At 50.1% G+C, this 12606-nt stretch overlaps 8 protein-coding genes across 8 annotated transcripts; 3 read left to right on the top strand and 5 right to left on the bottom strand.

Moving 5' to 3' along the window:
* Nucleotides 1-1003: 1003 nt before the first annotated feature.
* A1O5_08363 (uncharacterized protein) lies at nt 1004-1363 on the top strand (the record flags this gene model as incomplete). Its single annotated transcript, XM_007748945.1, has 1 exon — nt 1004-1363. The coding sequence occupies one exon, from the start codon at nt 1004-1006 to the stop codon at nt 1361-1363; it is 360 nt and encodes a 119-aa protein (XP_007747135.1).
* Nucleotides 1364-1775: 412 nt separating this feature from the next.
* On the bottom strand, nt 1776-2097 carry A1O5_08362 (carbonate dehydratase; the record flags this gene model as incomplete). Its single annotated transcript, XM_007748944.1, has 2 exons — nt 1776-1905; nt 1967-2097. The coding sequence occupies 2 exons, from the start codon at nt 2095-2097 to the stop codon at nt 1776-1778; spliced, it is 261 nt and encodes an 86-aa protein (XP_007747134.1).
* A 1815-nt stretch (nt 2098-3912) lies between these two features.
* On the bottom strand, nt 3913-4878 carry A1O5_08361 (uncharacterized protein; the record flags this gene model as incomplete). Its single annotated transcript, XM_007748943.1, has 1 exon — nt 3913-4878. One exon carries the CDS (start codon nt 4876-4878, stop codon nt 3913-3915), a length of 966 nt encoding a protein of 321 aa, XP_007747133.1.
* A 1042-nt stretch (nt 4879-5920) lies between these two features.
* Nucleotides 5921-7347, top strand: A1O5_08360 (uncharacterized protein; the record flags this gene model as incomplete). The annotated part of the gene is made up of 4 exons (XM_007748942.1): nt 5921-6370; nt 6437-6571; nt 6640-6688; nt 6809-7347. 4 exons carry the CDS (start codon nt 5921-5923, stop codon nt 7345-7347), a joined length of 1173 nt encoding a protein of 390 aa, XP_007747132.1.
* Nucleotides 7348-7554: 207 nt separating this feature from the next.
* On the bottom strand, nt 7555-8512 carry A1O5_08359 (uncharacterized protein; the record flags this gene model as incomplete). The annotated part of the gene is made up of 2 exons (XM_007748941.1): nt 7555-7884; nt 8030-8512. The coding sequence occupies 2 exons, from the start codon at nt 8510-8512 to the stop codon at nt 7555-7557; spliced, it is 813 nt and encodes a 270-aa protein (XP_007747131.1).
* An 854-nt stretch (nt 8513-9366) lies between these two features.
* Nucleotides 9367-10388, bottom strand: A1O5_08358 (uncharacterized protein; the record flags this gene model as incomplete). The annotated part of the gene is made up of 2 exons (XM_007748940.1): nt 9367-9894; nt 9954-10388. The coding sequence occupies 2 exons, from the start codon at nt 10386-10388 to the stop codon at nt 9367-9369; spliced, it is 963 nt and encodes a 320-aa protein (XP_007747130.1).
* Nucleotides 10389-10412: 24 nt separating this feature from the next.
* A1O5_08357 (3-octaprenyl-4-hydroxybenzoate carboxy-lyase UbiD) lies at nt 10413-11009 on the bottom strand (the record flags this gene model as incomplete). Its single annotated transcript, XM_007748939.1, has 1 exon — nt 10413-11009. The coding sequence occupies one exon, from the start codon at nt 11007-11009 to the stop codon at nt 10413-10415; it is 597 nt and encodes a 198-aa protein (XP_007747129.1).
* Nucleotides 11010-11754: 745 nt separating this feature from the next.
* Nucleotides 11755-12306, top strand: A1O5_08356 (uncharacterized protein; the record flags this gene model as incomplete). The annotated part of the gene is made up of 1 exon (XM_007748938.1): nt 11755-12306. One exon carries the CDS (start codon nt 11755-11757, stop codon nt 12304-12306), a length of 552 nt encoding a protein of 183 aa, XP_007747128.1.
* Nucleotides 12307-12606: the final 300 nt, after the last annotated feature.

Below are 12606 nucleotides of genomic sequence, written 5' to 3'. Positions count from 1 at the left end.
TCATGATCATTCGTTGACCGGGATGGCTATCGCAACCAATTTCCCTACATCAATATGTCCAAGTCTACGTCCTTCCGAAAACCTCAGGAGATTGCAGACATGCCTGTCGAATACCACAATGCTCAGCGGCGAATGTTGAACTCTCTGATATCCATTTCCGTTTCCACACCTGAACATCCTGCATTTTGGCCTGAGCCATGACTTGAATCGACGTCAAAAGCCCTGGATCTCCCGACTCTTGACTATCCCTAGCACCACTGATACAGATTTCCTGCCTCCTTGCTGCATTGGACTTGGAACTGGCTTTTTTCACGCCTTCCTGGGGTGAGTCTGTTCTGAAATAGACTTGTATCCAGTAGGATTGCATTCGATCTACGTATCAAAACAGTCCTTGCAGGAATAGGGTGAATAGGCAAGCCCCATGCCCAACTCGACTTGTATATCAATGGTGTTAAGCAGCCAAGAGCCACGATATCCGCGGGATTGACGCGCTAACAAGGCCTATGCGGGAAATTGCAACGACATCACACGTGGTATCAGTCGTGCCGTATTCGTGTTTTTAGCGCATCCGTACTTCCGCCCTTTAGTATGGACCGTCTTCAATCTTTGTATTGTTGAAAGAAAACATAGGAGAAACGCCTATTAATTCTTCCAGGGTGCGACCTACTTGTTATAGTTGCCCCTCTGCCGCTTTGCCGCTCTACCGTCACCAGGCTCCTACTGCACGTGCTCTACCATGTGACAAGTGGCGTGATGGAACATACATCTTTCACGAGTTTGGTCTAACATCGAAAAGATGAGCCTTCACAATGTAAGGCTACAGGGCATGTACCACTCGACGTCTCATGATCAGTTATTCACTTCCAGGCCGTAGGCGACATTTCCTATGTCAAGAAGTTGTGTATAAAGCGACATGGTTCTCCATGCCGAATCTCTCACCTTGTCACATTGACAAAAAGAAAATAAAAGTCGTATCAGCGAATGTTTTAAACCGACTGCAGTAATGTGGGGAAAATTTCTCTCTGTGTTCAAGGGCAAAGGTCCAGCCCGTCCTTCCAATCGACGACACTCATCAACACCCTCCGACCCATTTGGAGATGAAGAAGAAACTCCACCATCGAGCGAGAATCGAGAGGACCGTCTCCACCACACTCTGGAAGAGAGCCTTGGGCGGAACCCGCGGGATGAGGATGCACTTGACGCCGAGGACGACGAGGACGACCCCATCCGCCATCACACTCTGGAAGAAAACATCGAGCTTGCGAGGGAGCTATCCCAAGAATTGCGACGCCAATCCGAGGAGCTGAAGCACTCCTCAAGCAACAAAGAACACGCAGGGGTTCGTTCGGATAAATCTCAATAACCACCCCAGGGGTCTTCGATATCTGTCAGTGATATTCCCATGTTTGTGATGGAAAGAGGTTGGGAAAGGAAGTCTTCGTGATTCATCCCTAATATATCGTTTGGACGTGCATCGAGAGAAGTCAGTTCTCTTTGCTTCGGAACAGGAGAGCGGTAATCTTTCAATTGGATGAAGGGATGCTCAGGCCCGTTCGCGGACACTGATTGTCTGATATGTCAGCCCTTCTCCAGAGATGAAGAATTCAATGCCATAGTCACCATGACGGAAGTCGGCAAGGCGTTGTAGGCGGATATTATTTCTGGACGATGTTGAATACCCTATGTATATTAATATCATTTGATCGCACTAGAGACTACCTTCAGCTCGATGTCAGCCTACTAGCGTTCAATTTTGAAGTCCTAAACTCTCCGACTCATGCTACACGACGTAATTCGCCCGTCACTACATCATATACATATCCTTGTGCTTTGTCCGCGAGCTCCTTTCGCACGAGTGGTGATTGTTTCAGCCACGCAATGTCGTCCTTTGTGCTTTGTTCGACACTGTTTTCCAGCAAGCGATCAGCGTGTTACGCTCAACCAAGAGATTGGCGATAGGGCCTACTCTGAAATTGGTCCAAAGTCCATCTTGTTGATTACGCCCGCATTTTCGGGTCCGATGCGAGCAATGATCTCCTGGCGCATGCTGCCATTTGTATACCGGAGACAGCCACAGTCGGTGTGATGGATCACCATGATCTCTTCCGGCCTGACAAGCACATCCAAGGCGCAGATGTCTGCAATTGCACCGCGCACGTTTCCCGCCGCGCTTCGGTGCACTATGACCTCTGTTGGACCGCCCACAACGGCGCAATAACAGTAGCTTCAATGTCACACCATGCCCGTAGATCAGAAGCCAGCGCAAATGCTTAAAATCCCTCATCTGCAGGCTTGAGGTCGAAGATGTGTTCTGGGGTGGAGCGAGGGTCGACGCATGCCACTGACGGGGCGTATTAGTAACTGCCTTTTTCACTTCCTCCTGAGCGCTGAAAGAGGTGGATGGAGAGATGAAGCTTCCAGAAATGACACAACGTACCAACAAAGATCACGCTCATCTTAATACCTTTGGTTCGTCGCTCGTTGCCAGACATTATGGGCTTGTGGGTTTTGGCGGTTTCCCTGTGCTCTGGTTAATGTGATGGACGGCGAAATACGAAGAGTATACTTACTTGCTGCGCTCTACAAGCTCCGCAATTGTCGTATATGCCATGGTACGAACTGGCGGGTGCAGTAAGACTTGTTGCACAGGGATATCTACTCAATAATACGCTGATAATGCCCTCAGAGACTGAACCAAAGAGGGTCCCAAAACTCTGGTGCGAGGACATCTTTATGAAACTTCAGTTGTCGTTACTCCTCGACCAGGACAACTTGCGCCCATCGTTCTCACAGAGGGCACCGATTCTCCCTTGCGTTCTGACGCGGGCTTTCCCACATACGATAGCTGAAACTGGATATTGTGTCTAGCATGACCCCGCCTAGTGGATGAAAAATGCAATTTACGTAGTCTTGGAAAGCTACAAACTTTGCACCATTACACCACAGAGTTACCCAAGATTTCCTGATGAGGGAGAAGTCTAATCAGAGATGATGGATTGATAGGTTGGAAGCAGCAAAGCGTCCCAGACTAACCGGATGAGTACATCAGTGCCCTGGTCATGTTCGATGTAGTGGGGCTGATTATATACTATCTACATCCGAGTACCCAGTACACAGCGAACAGCCAAGGGCCCCCCTTCCCGACTTACCCAGCGACGGAAATAAGACAAGCGACACAAGTATCTGTCGTCAACCCGGTGAGAACTAATTGTCCCCGGGGGGCGATAATGGTAGCGTCGACTACGTGCTGACGACCTCAAGTGGGAGAACGCGGAGATTAGTTAGGTAGAGGACATCTCGAAGAGGTGCTGACCACTCCACCCGCCATGCGTGCACTGTTGAACAATAGCGAACTGGACATCATGATGGGTATAAGCGACAGAAGTGGGTGTGTGTGGCATTTTCTTAGCTGAATTTTCTCTCCAGGGCGCTGACTATTGTCCATGGCAAAGTGGTGATCGTAAATGAGTCCGCCCTGCCCCTTTTTCGCTCAGCCGCCGAAACTGCACGGAGAAGAGCCTTGTCTGTTAACCCCTATTTCCACTGGTCTTGTTGGGAAGCGTTGTCATTTCATTCTACGATACGTATTGCTGTTACACTACTCGACTGGACAAGTTCCTTCCCGTGCTCCGCATTTCAGATCCACCCCTGTGTCAAATGCACCTCGGACTTCGCATTTCGCATTTCGCATCCCGTAATAATCTTTCTGCTTCGCGAATCGTTTCAAACAATATTTGCAAATCCGGCAATCCCAGTCAGACTCCATAAATAAACCCCAAACACGGCCTATCCAGTTCTCGATGACGCGAGTCCTAGGAAAAAGAGTTGTTGTTGAAGGCCAAAACTCCGTGGATGACCCAGGTGGTGTGCAGGTAGGTATGTGAGACCAATTTGTTTCCCATTGTCCACTTATTAGCCAGGGTTGATCTGCTGAAGAGGCCAGGCCATCCACACCCTCCAATTGTCGCCTAGTGCGTTGTACAGAGCTGTGACCAGCTGCCCGGCGGCGCCCACCATGTACCAACAAGAGGCAGCGCCTCGTTCCAGCAGAAGGCAGAAATGGGGCAGGAGAATAGCTGCCTCGGGTTTCCGCAGGTCCAGGAGCTCGAGATATTCCTGCGGGAAGCGTTCAATCCACAAGAACATGGAGAACTTGATCCCCAAAGGTTGGTCCGGTGATAGAGATATCGCGAAACTTTGGCGCAGAAGTCTCAGGGTTGTGCGATAGACTTCTCTTTCGCTATCCGGAAGCTCATGTGATGAGTCTTGCCCCTCGAAAAGGACCTCGAGGGCAGCGAGCCTCGCATCGTCAGGGTTGCGAGAGAGATTGATGTCCCCTTCTGCCTGTCGGAGGTGGAAGGCCATAGGACCCTTGATGATCCAGGACTTGATGACTTGGAGAACCTTGCGACCGCCACGGAGGAGATGGATCCATTCTGGGATGGTGGATCGTGAAGCTACGCCACATGCGCTTGCCGGGACAGCGTCGAGGTCGGCAAAGGCGAACGCAATGATCAGGCTGGCAAAGGCCATCACGGCGTGACAGTTCGCTTCCGTCATCTCCTTTCTGAAATCATCGATAATATTGCGGTAGAATGGAAGCGCTATGTTCTGGTGGTGGACAGTGCGAACAAGGTACTGCTGACTGGTCTCCGGTTCGGCACGTGACTTGTGCAGGGCGGAAACAGCCAGGATCCCATGCATCAAGAACGGATGGTTGCAGGCGACCTGAGGAATCTCGAGCTGCCATGCCTTGACATCTATTAGCTTGTCGCCAAAACCATGACTTGTAAACATAGTCCAGCAGTAGAGCAACTCTAGCTCTTCTAGCTGCAAATCCGCGCTTTGGCTGAGTAACTCATAGGGGCCCTCTACCATTTGTAAACACAAAGTTGTCGCATGCAATAAAGAGCCTAGAGCTGTTCCTGAGACTCGGTATATGCAGGATGTAGAATATCTCTTGCACAGAGAACATTGCGGCCGTCCTTCGTCACACTTGCAAAAAAGGTCAGCCCCGGCTGAGATTCGACGGCGGGCCTCTTTCCCCTACCTTGATCTTCCGCGCCTTACACTCCGCGCAGCCGGATCTCACTTTACGATGTGACCTTATCCGCCCGGTGTGACCGTTGCGGGAGAAGCCGCCGTTTGAGGCATATGCGATTGGTGACATCAACTTTGGAATGCGAGACTAAGTAGCAGGGTAGGATTCGATGGGGGAGGATACCAGCCTACTTTCATGGAATTCTTCTATTTCTCAGCTTGGATGTGTTAAGCTCACTCTTTACAGCTCTATCTTATGGTATGGTTCAAGGGGGTTTGTGGCAGCATCACCTTCAAGTTCGATGTACGAGTACGACGGGCACAGGAAGAGTTGCATGATTACTGATCAGGAAGCTCGAGTTGTCAGAGTTAGGGTCCTGGAAAGATTCCGGCAGTTGAAAGTCAAGGATGGTGAATATTCTACAAACAGCTTTTCGATTGGGTAGTTCCATTAACCGACTTGGGTTCCTGCCATGGACATGAAGCCTCGTTCCGGGAAGGTTCTTCTCTCCTAAAGACCACTGACATCGCCTAGAATTCTAGATCGAAGGAGTTAATTGCTCCCCCATCCTACAACGCCCAAAATGCCACACAAGCAATTCGAGTTTGTGAATTCCAGTACTTCCAAGGTTCCACAAAGCAAAAATATATGAACGCTGATCCGAAAACAAGCTATGAAAGAAGTAGCTGTTGCAAGAAGGCGAAGGGGTAACTACGGAAAATATAACCTCAGGCAACTGCCACTTTTCATGAATTGCGCCTCGCCCTCAGGCCCAGATGAAGCCGAAATCCATGGTTCGGTTCTCCGACAACAGACTCGACAAACAGGGCGCAAGGGTATGACTGCGTCTGCACGGAATGTCAATCACCAAAGTGCATCATGTCTGGACGGCAGTGCTCTCTAGCTCCTTACAGCCTCGTACAGGACGACTACTCGCGTCCGGGCATCTCTTCGGACATCTCTTCGGGCTTCTCAATCCTCAACATATGTCCACTGACGAGCCTCCATCTGGGCATCGCCAAAATGTCACACTTTGCGACGGAGGGCATTGAAGCCGTCCGGGTCTTTCCTCTCCCGCCCGGACCTTCGTCTTGGCTCGCTTCCATTCCTAGCCGCTACGGGAATGTCCAAAGCCTGAGCTATGCAGCTGACTGTCTTGTCGAGGGACTAAAATGGAGTCTTTGTTCAAACGGAGCAGTTGATGGAGGAACTTCAGTAGCCCGATTATATGTCAGGGTACTGAAGAGCTTGCAAGTGGCACTGGGAGAAGGAGAGGAGTCCACGACCACGGAGACTCTCTGTGCCGCTGCATTACTTGGTACATTCGAGGTAATGATGGTGTTGTCCTATCATAACAGCGATGTTGGATTTACTCGACTAACGCTTTTATTCAAGCTGCTTGACGCTGGCAGAAGCTTCGGATGGATGCAACAGGCCGGAGGCGTCGCCCAGCTTATCGAATACCGAGGCCCAGATCGATTTGATGAGGCATTTGACAAAGCGATCCTGTTAGCACATATTGGTCCCTTGGTTCGTGGCACTGAGCAAGGAAATATTTATAACACCGAATGGGAATCACTGATTAGGATTGACTTTAGGTAACCCAAGCCCTCATGAATGGCACACAATGCTTCCTGACCGAAGAAGGTTGGCAAAGAGTCCTATGCTCTTCGATCCAGACCTCTCGACTCTTTAGCGGGAGAATAAATTTCACAATGTCGCTCTGAGCACACGTCGTGTCGCTTCCGGACATATTCAAATTTGCAGAAGAGTTGATCTCCTCGGAGCATCCGGTCCTAGAGCCTACTATTGCAGACCTCATAGATCATACTCTCCGCTTTCGGGGAGTCCTCGTAAGCTGGTACCGGAAGTATAGAGCGGAAATCGGCCTCTTCGACAATACAAATGCATATGATACCTTCGACTACCTTGATTGCCGACCGTGTTCCAAAATTCTGCAGCATGTCCAGCTACACGGAACTTACCTTTCGTGCATTATCCTGGCATCTAGGCTTATTTTTGCCCTCGCACCAGCCAGGTTTCGTTATTTTGAGGTAAAATGTCAGGACCCGGCCGAGAAAGTCGCTCAACAACGAGAGCGTGCTCGCAATGCAAACCATTCATTGTCCTCTGGACTCTTTATAACGCAGACATGGTGGATTGCGAAAGCGACGATCGATACGAAGATCGAATGGGCGGAGAACGTTATGGAAGATGGTCGGTACGCAGACGGGCACATGCTTGAGAGTTGGAAGTTCAAACTCTGGACAAAAGCACTAGGGAGGAAGTCACGGCTGCAACAATGAGAGGCTTAAGTACGAGACAGAGTTTCTCTGTTTAGCAAGACGTTGGCGGTAATGTAACGGACCGGAAGGTGGACCCACAGAAAGACCTCTTCTCCGGCTTAACAGCAGCATCTAAGCCTCTCTTTCTTAGCCATGAAAAGTAACGTGCAAAACCACCTTCTGGCAAGGATGCAACGCAATTGACATGACTTTCTAACTGAGCCCAAATCATCCTTGTAGCTCCAGCATACTGCCTCCACTACAAGGAACGAAGTTGCCATTCACCCATTTGCTATCCGGTCCCGCCAACCAACTCACAACACCGGTAACATCATCCACCTCAGCAATGCGTCTTTCGGCCGTTACTCTTACATACAACGCTTCTGTCCATTCCTTAGGTAGTTTTGCCATGCCCATACGCAAGGCGTCAGCGTTTGTTGGACCGACGGCGACGCTGTTGATCGTAATCCCTGTTCGACGTGGATAGGCTGCCGCAAGGGCTCGTGTGATGGAGTCCGATGCTGCCTTTGTTGCGCCCAAGATCACCATGGGGTTGACCTAAAATCATGAAGCCGAGAACACCAGTCAGTTTGAAGTTAAAACACCTGAAGAGGGAAGAATAAGATGTATGCCACTTTCCTCGGTCAAAGCTAGCCATGGGGTCAAACCAGGAACCGAAATGGCTTGTTAGGGGTAAACTCACATTTGGACGCCTGCTGGCCACGCTGGAGATTGTGATGATCCTTCCTCCTCTCCCCATGTGTGGAATGGCAGCGAGCGACAATTGAAACGGACTCCAGACGTTCGCAGTCATGAACTGGTCGAACGCCTCCTTGGTATGCGTCTCCATGCTCTGCAGTGTCTTCGTGTCCGACAAAGCTGCATTGGACACCACTATGTCAATGTGGTTCACGGCAAGAGAGCTGAGAGCTGCTTTGACGACGTCCTGTCCAAACATTTCCGAGGTGACGTCTGCTCTGATAAGCGCTGTTTTGATATCGGAGGATATTTCGTTAATGGATGAGAGCACTTTCTTCGCGGCGTCAATATTACCCAAATACGTGATGGCAATATGTGAACAACCCCTTCGTGCAAAGTCGATCGCCACTGCTGCTCCTATTCCCCGAGATGCTTCAGTGATGATAGCCACACGGCCAGCAAGAGGGGCTGGGATGCTGGAAATCATGTTTGGTATGAGAGGAGAGAACGAAATACAACGGAAGTATTTGTGGTCGTTGTTATATGGCGAGTCTGGATTCATTGATGTCTTCATGTATCGTACTCATATACTCTTGCGTCTGCGTTCCGCTGGACCTTATTCTTCTCAAGCCCCTATACTGAATAATCCTTCCACCCTGGTTCCGCACCCTTCCAATGGGCCCGTGTCTGTTCACAAACCTAACATACCGCATTAGTGCACTCCATAAGCCAGGACTCGTTGCCTTGCACATTTCAGAGGACCCCCCATCCATGCCAGGAAACGTATCGTGTCTGCACATAGGAAGCGGCTATATACAAGGCCAGGGTACCGATTGCCTAATGCGGCAGGCACCAAGCAGTCGAACCAGTCGGCGTGGATGTAGCGGTGTCTGCGTCTCCACCCTTAAAGCCGAAGCTCATTTCACCCCAACCACGGACAGCACCCATCCCACAGGCCTCCAAGATTTGCCATCTTTTCGTTTAGGAATATTCAGGCCTTTTTGGCATATGCGAATCTCAGACGTGGAATTGGAGTGCCTACCGAAAGCTAACGTCACAGAAATTGCCTGGACGGGATGCATTGATGTTGCATCGGACAACTCCAACTAGCTGGGCTTAGTCTACCTCATACCAATTATTGCGCCGACACTGGACCGTCGGGGATCTTTGATTGACTGAACATACAACCGAATATTTCGGGTAACGGGTTAGACCGTGCGCGTGGGAGATTGTAATAACAAGGCGGAAAGGCAGTTTTGAAAATGGACATCTAGCTGTTTTGGCTATTCGATGATTCGTTGGAGTCTCCTGTTTCAGCATCTGTTACACCACCAGCAATTCTTAGAAACCTAGCTTGGACCAATTCGCAAGCACCTTCTGTTTGATATGCTCGGGAAAGCCATGCTCAAAGTCACCGACCTCCCAATTCGGCCCACTCGTGTATTCGACCGGCAAGAGACAGTTGGACACTATCTTGGTAGCAACTTCCGCTGGTCCTTCGCCCTGAGACTGATAGGGCACCAAGGGGAAGCCGAGGGTATTGTGGAAGTAGAAATCATCCACCCCTGGCCGGAATCTGGTTGCGTAGGCCCACATGACGTCTTTGAAGTTGTAGATGTCGATGTCGTCCGACACGACCAGGATGTGATGCTCAAACATGCCGGCCTTGTCGGAGAAAATGGTATCTCCGATGCGATTGCAAAGTTCCTTCGGGTTGGTCTTCATGGCACGAAGTTGTTTGCCGTCGATCTGCACCACTGCCCATGGTGTCTGGGTCTCATAAGGCGTGAAAACCTCTTTGACTAGGAGACCCGCCTCTTGTAGTCGTTGTCGAATCACAGCACCAACGAACGCGCCTGCGAGAGTATGCTATAGACAAAAAGGTAAGCCATGGCACGTCTGCGATTGATGACAGAGAGAGTCCTTACAGTCTCATCAGCGGGCACAGATATTGGAAGGATAGCGTCGTTCCTGTAAGTTACAGCTTTGACTGTGAACAAAGGCATTTCTTTTGGAGGTTCGATAAAGGTGTAACCGTGAATTTCTCCAAAAGGTCTTTCTGGGCCCTTTTCCGAAATAGACATTGTTCCCTCCATTACAATCTCCGAGTTGGCCGGGACGCATAAATCGTTTGTCTCGCATTTGACCACCTCCAATGGGACACCACTCATTGCACCGACATAATCAGCTTCGGATACTTCTTCAGGGACCGCGATACCAGATGCTAGGATTGCTGCCGGTGTTACTCCAAGTGCCATTGCCCATGGAATATCCTCTGCTTTCTTCTGCCATTGGGAAAAGATCCGTCCAATGTGCTGGGGAGGCATGACGAGGCCGCTCAGACGCGTCTTATCGTGAACCATGGCCCGCGAAATAGACCAGTTGGCTCATTTCTTATCCGGAGTCTGCAAAACATGCATCCCGTATGTCTGCAGATACTTGCCGCCGTCGAACCTGTGCATTTGAGGAACTGGCATTCTGTTGAGATCAATGTCATCCCCAAAGAGCTTATTCTCTTTGCAGGGGCTCTCGGCAACCTGAACGGGTGGGATCGGCTTCAACTTGTTGGCGTCGAGAATCTTGTCGAAGATTTCTGACATTGTGGCCGTCGGTTCCAGACCAACATGTCTCGCCAGTCGTGCAAATTGCTCGGTCTCCTTCTTCCGTAGCGAAGCAGGAGCGCCCGTTACTCTGAATAGGCCATCACGAGCACCCTTCACATTGTGGAAAAGGGGTGCTTTGTCGCAAGTTTCCAAAGCACGACGAGTAATGGCAGACAGCTCTAGATCAGGATCCACTTCGTCGTACACGTCTGCTAGGTCACCATCTTTGCGAAGCGCTTCCACATAGCTTCGAAAGTTCAAATGAGGTGCAGTGTTGATGGAGCTGTATCGCCGAAGGCTGATCAAACTGCTCGGTATCTGAGATCTCGAAGAGGCCGTCAATCTCTGTCGAGGCAGCTGGGCTGTGAGGGTTGTGGCCATCATGCTTAGTGCTTCAAGAAAAGTAGATAAAAAGAACACGAACGGAGAGAGAGAGGAGCGGCATCCAGGATGGCTTTAAGAGTGCGAACTACTAGGAAACTCTAGCACCACAGCTTTTGCGAAGTCCTGATGCCAATGGATTCCTCATGGACCATCGGCCATGTGACCGTTCGAATGATGCATGTACATCATGTGGGGGAACGGTGAAGCTGGCCCTTGCACAAGTCTCTGTTATCTCTTTTCGCATTTCGCACTGTTTAGTGATCCTTAGTCCAGCATAAGCTCGCTGATGCGCAGGTCATTTATTTGAAGGGCGACAGCTAACAGAGATCCTCAACGGGTATGCGGCAACGAAAACAAGGATGAAAGCAGCGAGGTCCGAGAGGGTTTGCGTAGGCACTGTCGATGCCATGTCTCAGCATGCAGTTTCCGGATTTCTACTACATAGTCCGGTTTCGCTTCTTTTGTTATCACGGCGACATTTTCCTTCGCGAATTGTGTCTCTTCCAGAGCTTTTCCAGCTGACCGAAAAATGCTTTTCAACGCTACTATGGCAAGTAGAGTAGAATCCTTTTGTGATCCCATACTGCGTTTCTCGGTCGGACGGTTTCACCCCAATCCTGGAGTATGTTCTAAATCATCACCTTCTGGACAAGTACGCAACTTCTTGTCCGGTCCATCGCTTTTGCACGACAATCCTAACCGAGGAGATCCGCAACCCAGGAAACGGAGGATAATCGTGGGCATGACGGGTGCCACAGGCTCTATCATAGGAGCTCGGGCCCTCGAAGCTCTTCGCAAATTGGGCGTCGAAACACATTTGATCATGAGCAGGTGGGCAGAAGCAACACTCAAATACGAAACAGACAAATACACTCCGTCGGACATACGAGCGCTGGCAACGCACAACTATTCGATAAAAGACGTATCAGCACCCATATCAAGCGGTTCATTCGAAACAGACTGTATGGTTATTGTACCATGCAGCATGAAGTCTTTGGCAGCCGTCCGGATAGGGTACGCAGATGATCTCATTTCTCGAGCAGCCGATGTCGTCTTGAAGGAACGACGACGCCTTGTCCTTGTTGTACGCGAGACTCCCTTGAGTACCATTCAACTAGAGAATATGACAAGCCTGAGCCGCAATGGGGCCATTATATTCCCGCCAGTTCTGGCCTTTTACACAAAGCCTGAGACACTAGACGATGTCGTGAACCAGACTGTGGGAAGGATCCTGGATATGTTCCACCTGGACACCTCCGGGTTTGAGAGATGGAATGGCATGAAGTGGAAGTGATGATTATGAATCAACCTATAATCAACGGTGTGGCTCCATCTTGTTGCGGCCTTGAGCGCGGTTGCCATCTGCCGCAGAGGCTGGTCTTTGTAACTCGACATGATGGGCACCATGCAGCCCTTGAGAGAAAGAAGGGGGAAATATTCGTCATCTCATATGACCATAGGCGGCTTTAATGTATCTTGATCAAACAGCTGTGTGGAAAAGAAGGCCAACCGTTGCCTTCTTATTAGTATCAAGGGGAAAGGAGAGTCTGAAGAGTGGGGGAGAATCTTTGCTTTCATGCTGAGTGGTATTGTA

Source organism: Cladophialophora psammophila (genome assembly GCF_000585535.1).
Source record: "Cladophialophora psammophila CBS 110553 chromosome Unknown aczJe-supercont1.13, whole genome shotgun sequence".
In the NCBI taxonomy this organism is placed as follows: Eukaryota; Fungi; Ascomycota; class Eurotiomycetes; order Chaetothyriales; family Herpotrichiellaceae; genus Cladophialophora; species Cladophialophora psammophila.
Note: the sequence above shows the minus strand (reverse complement) of the source record. Positions and strands in the feature narration are given on the sequence as shown.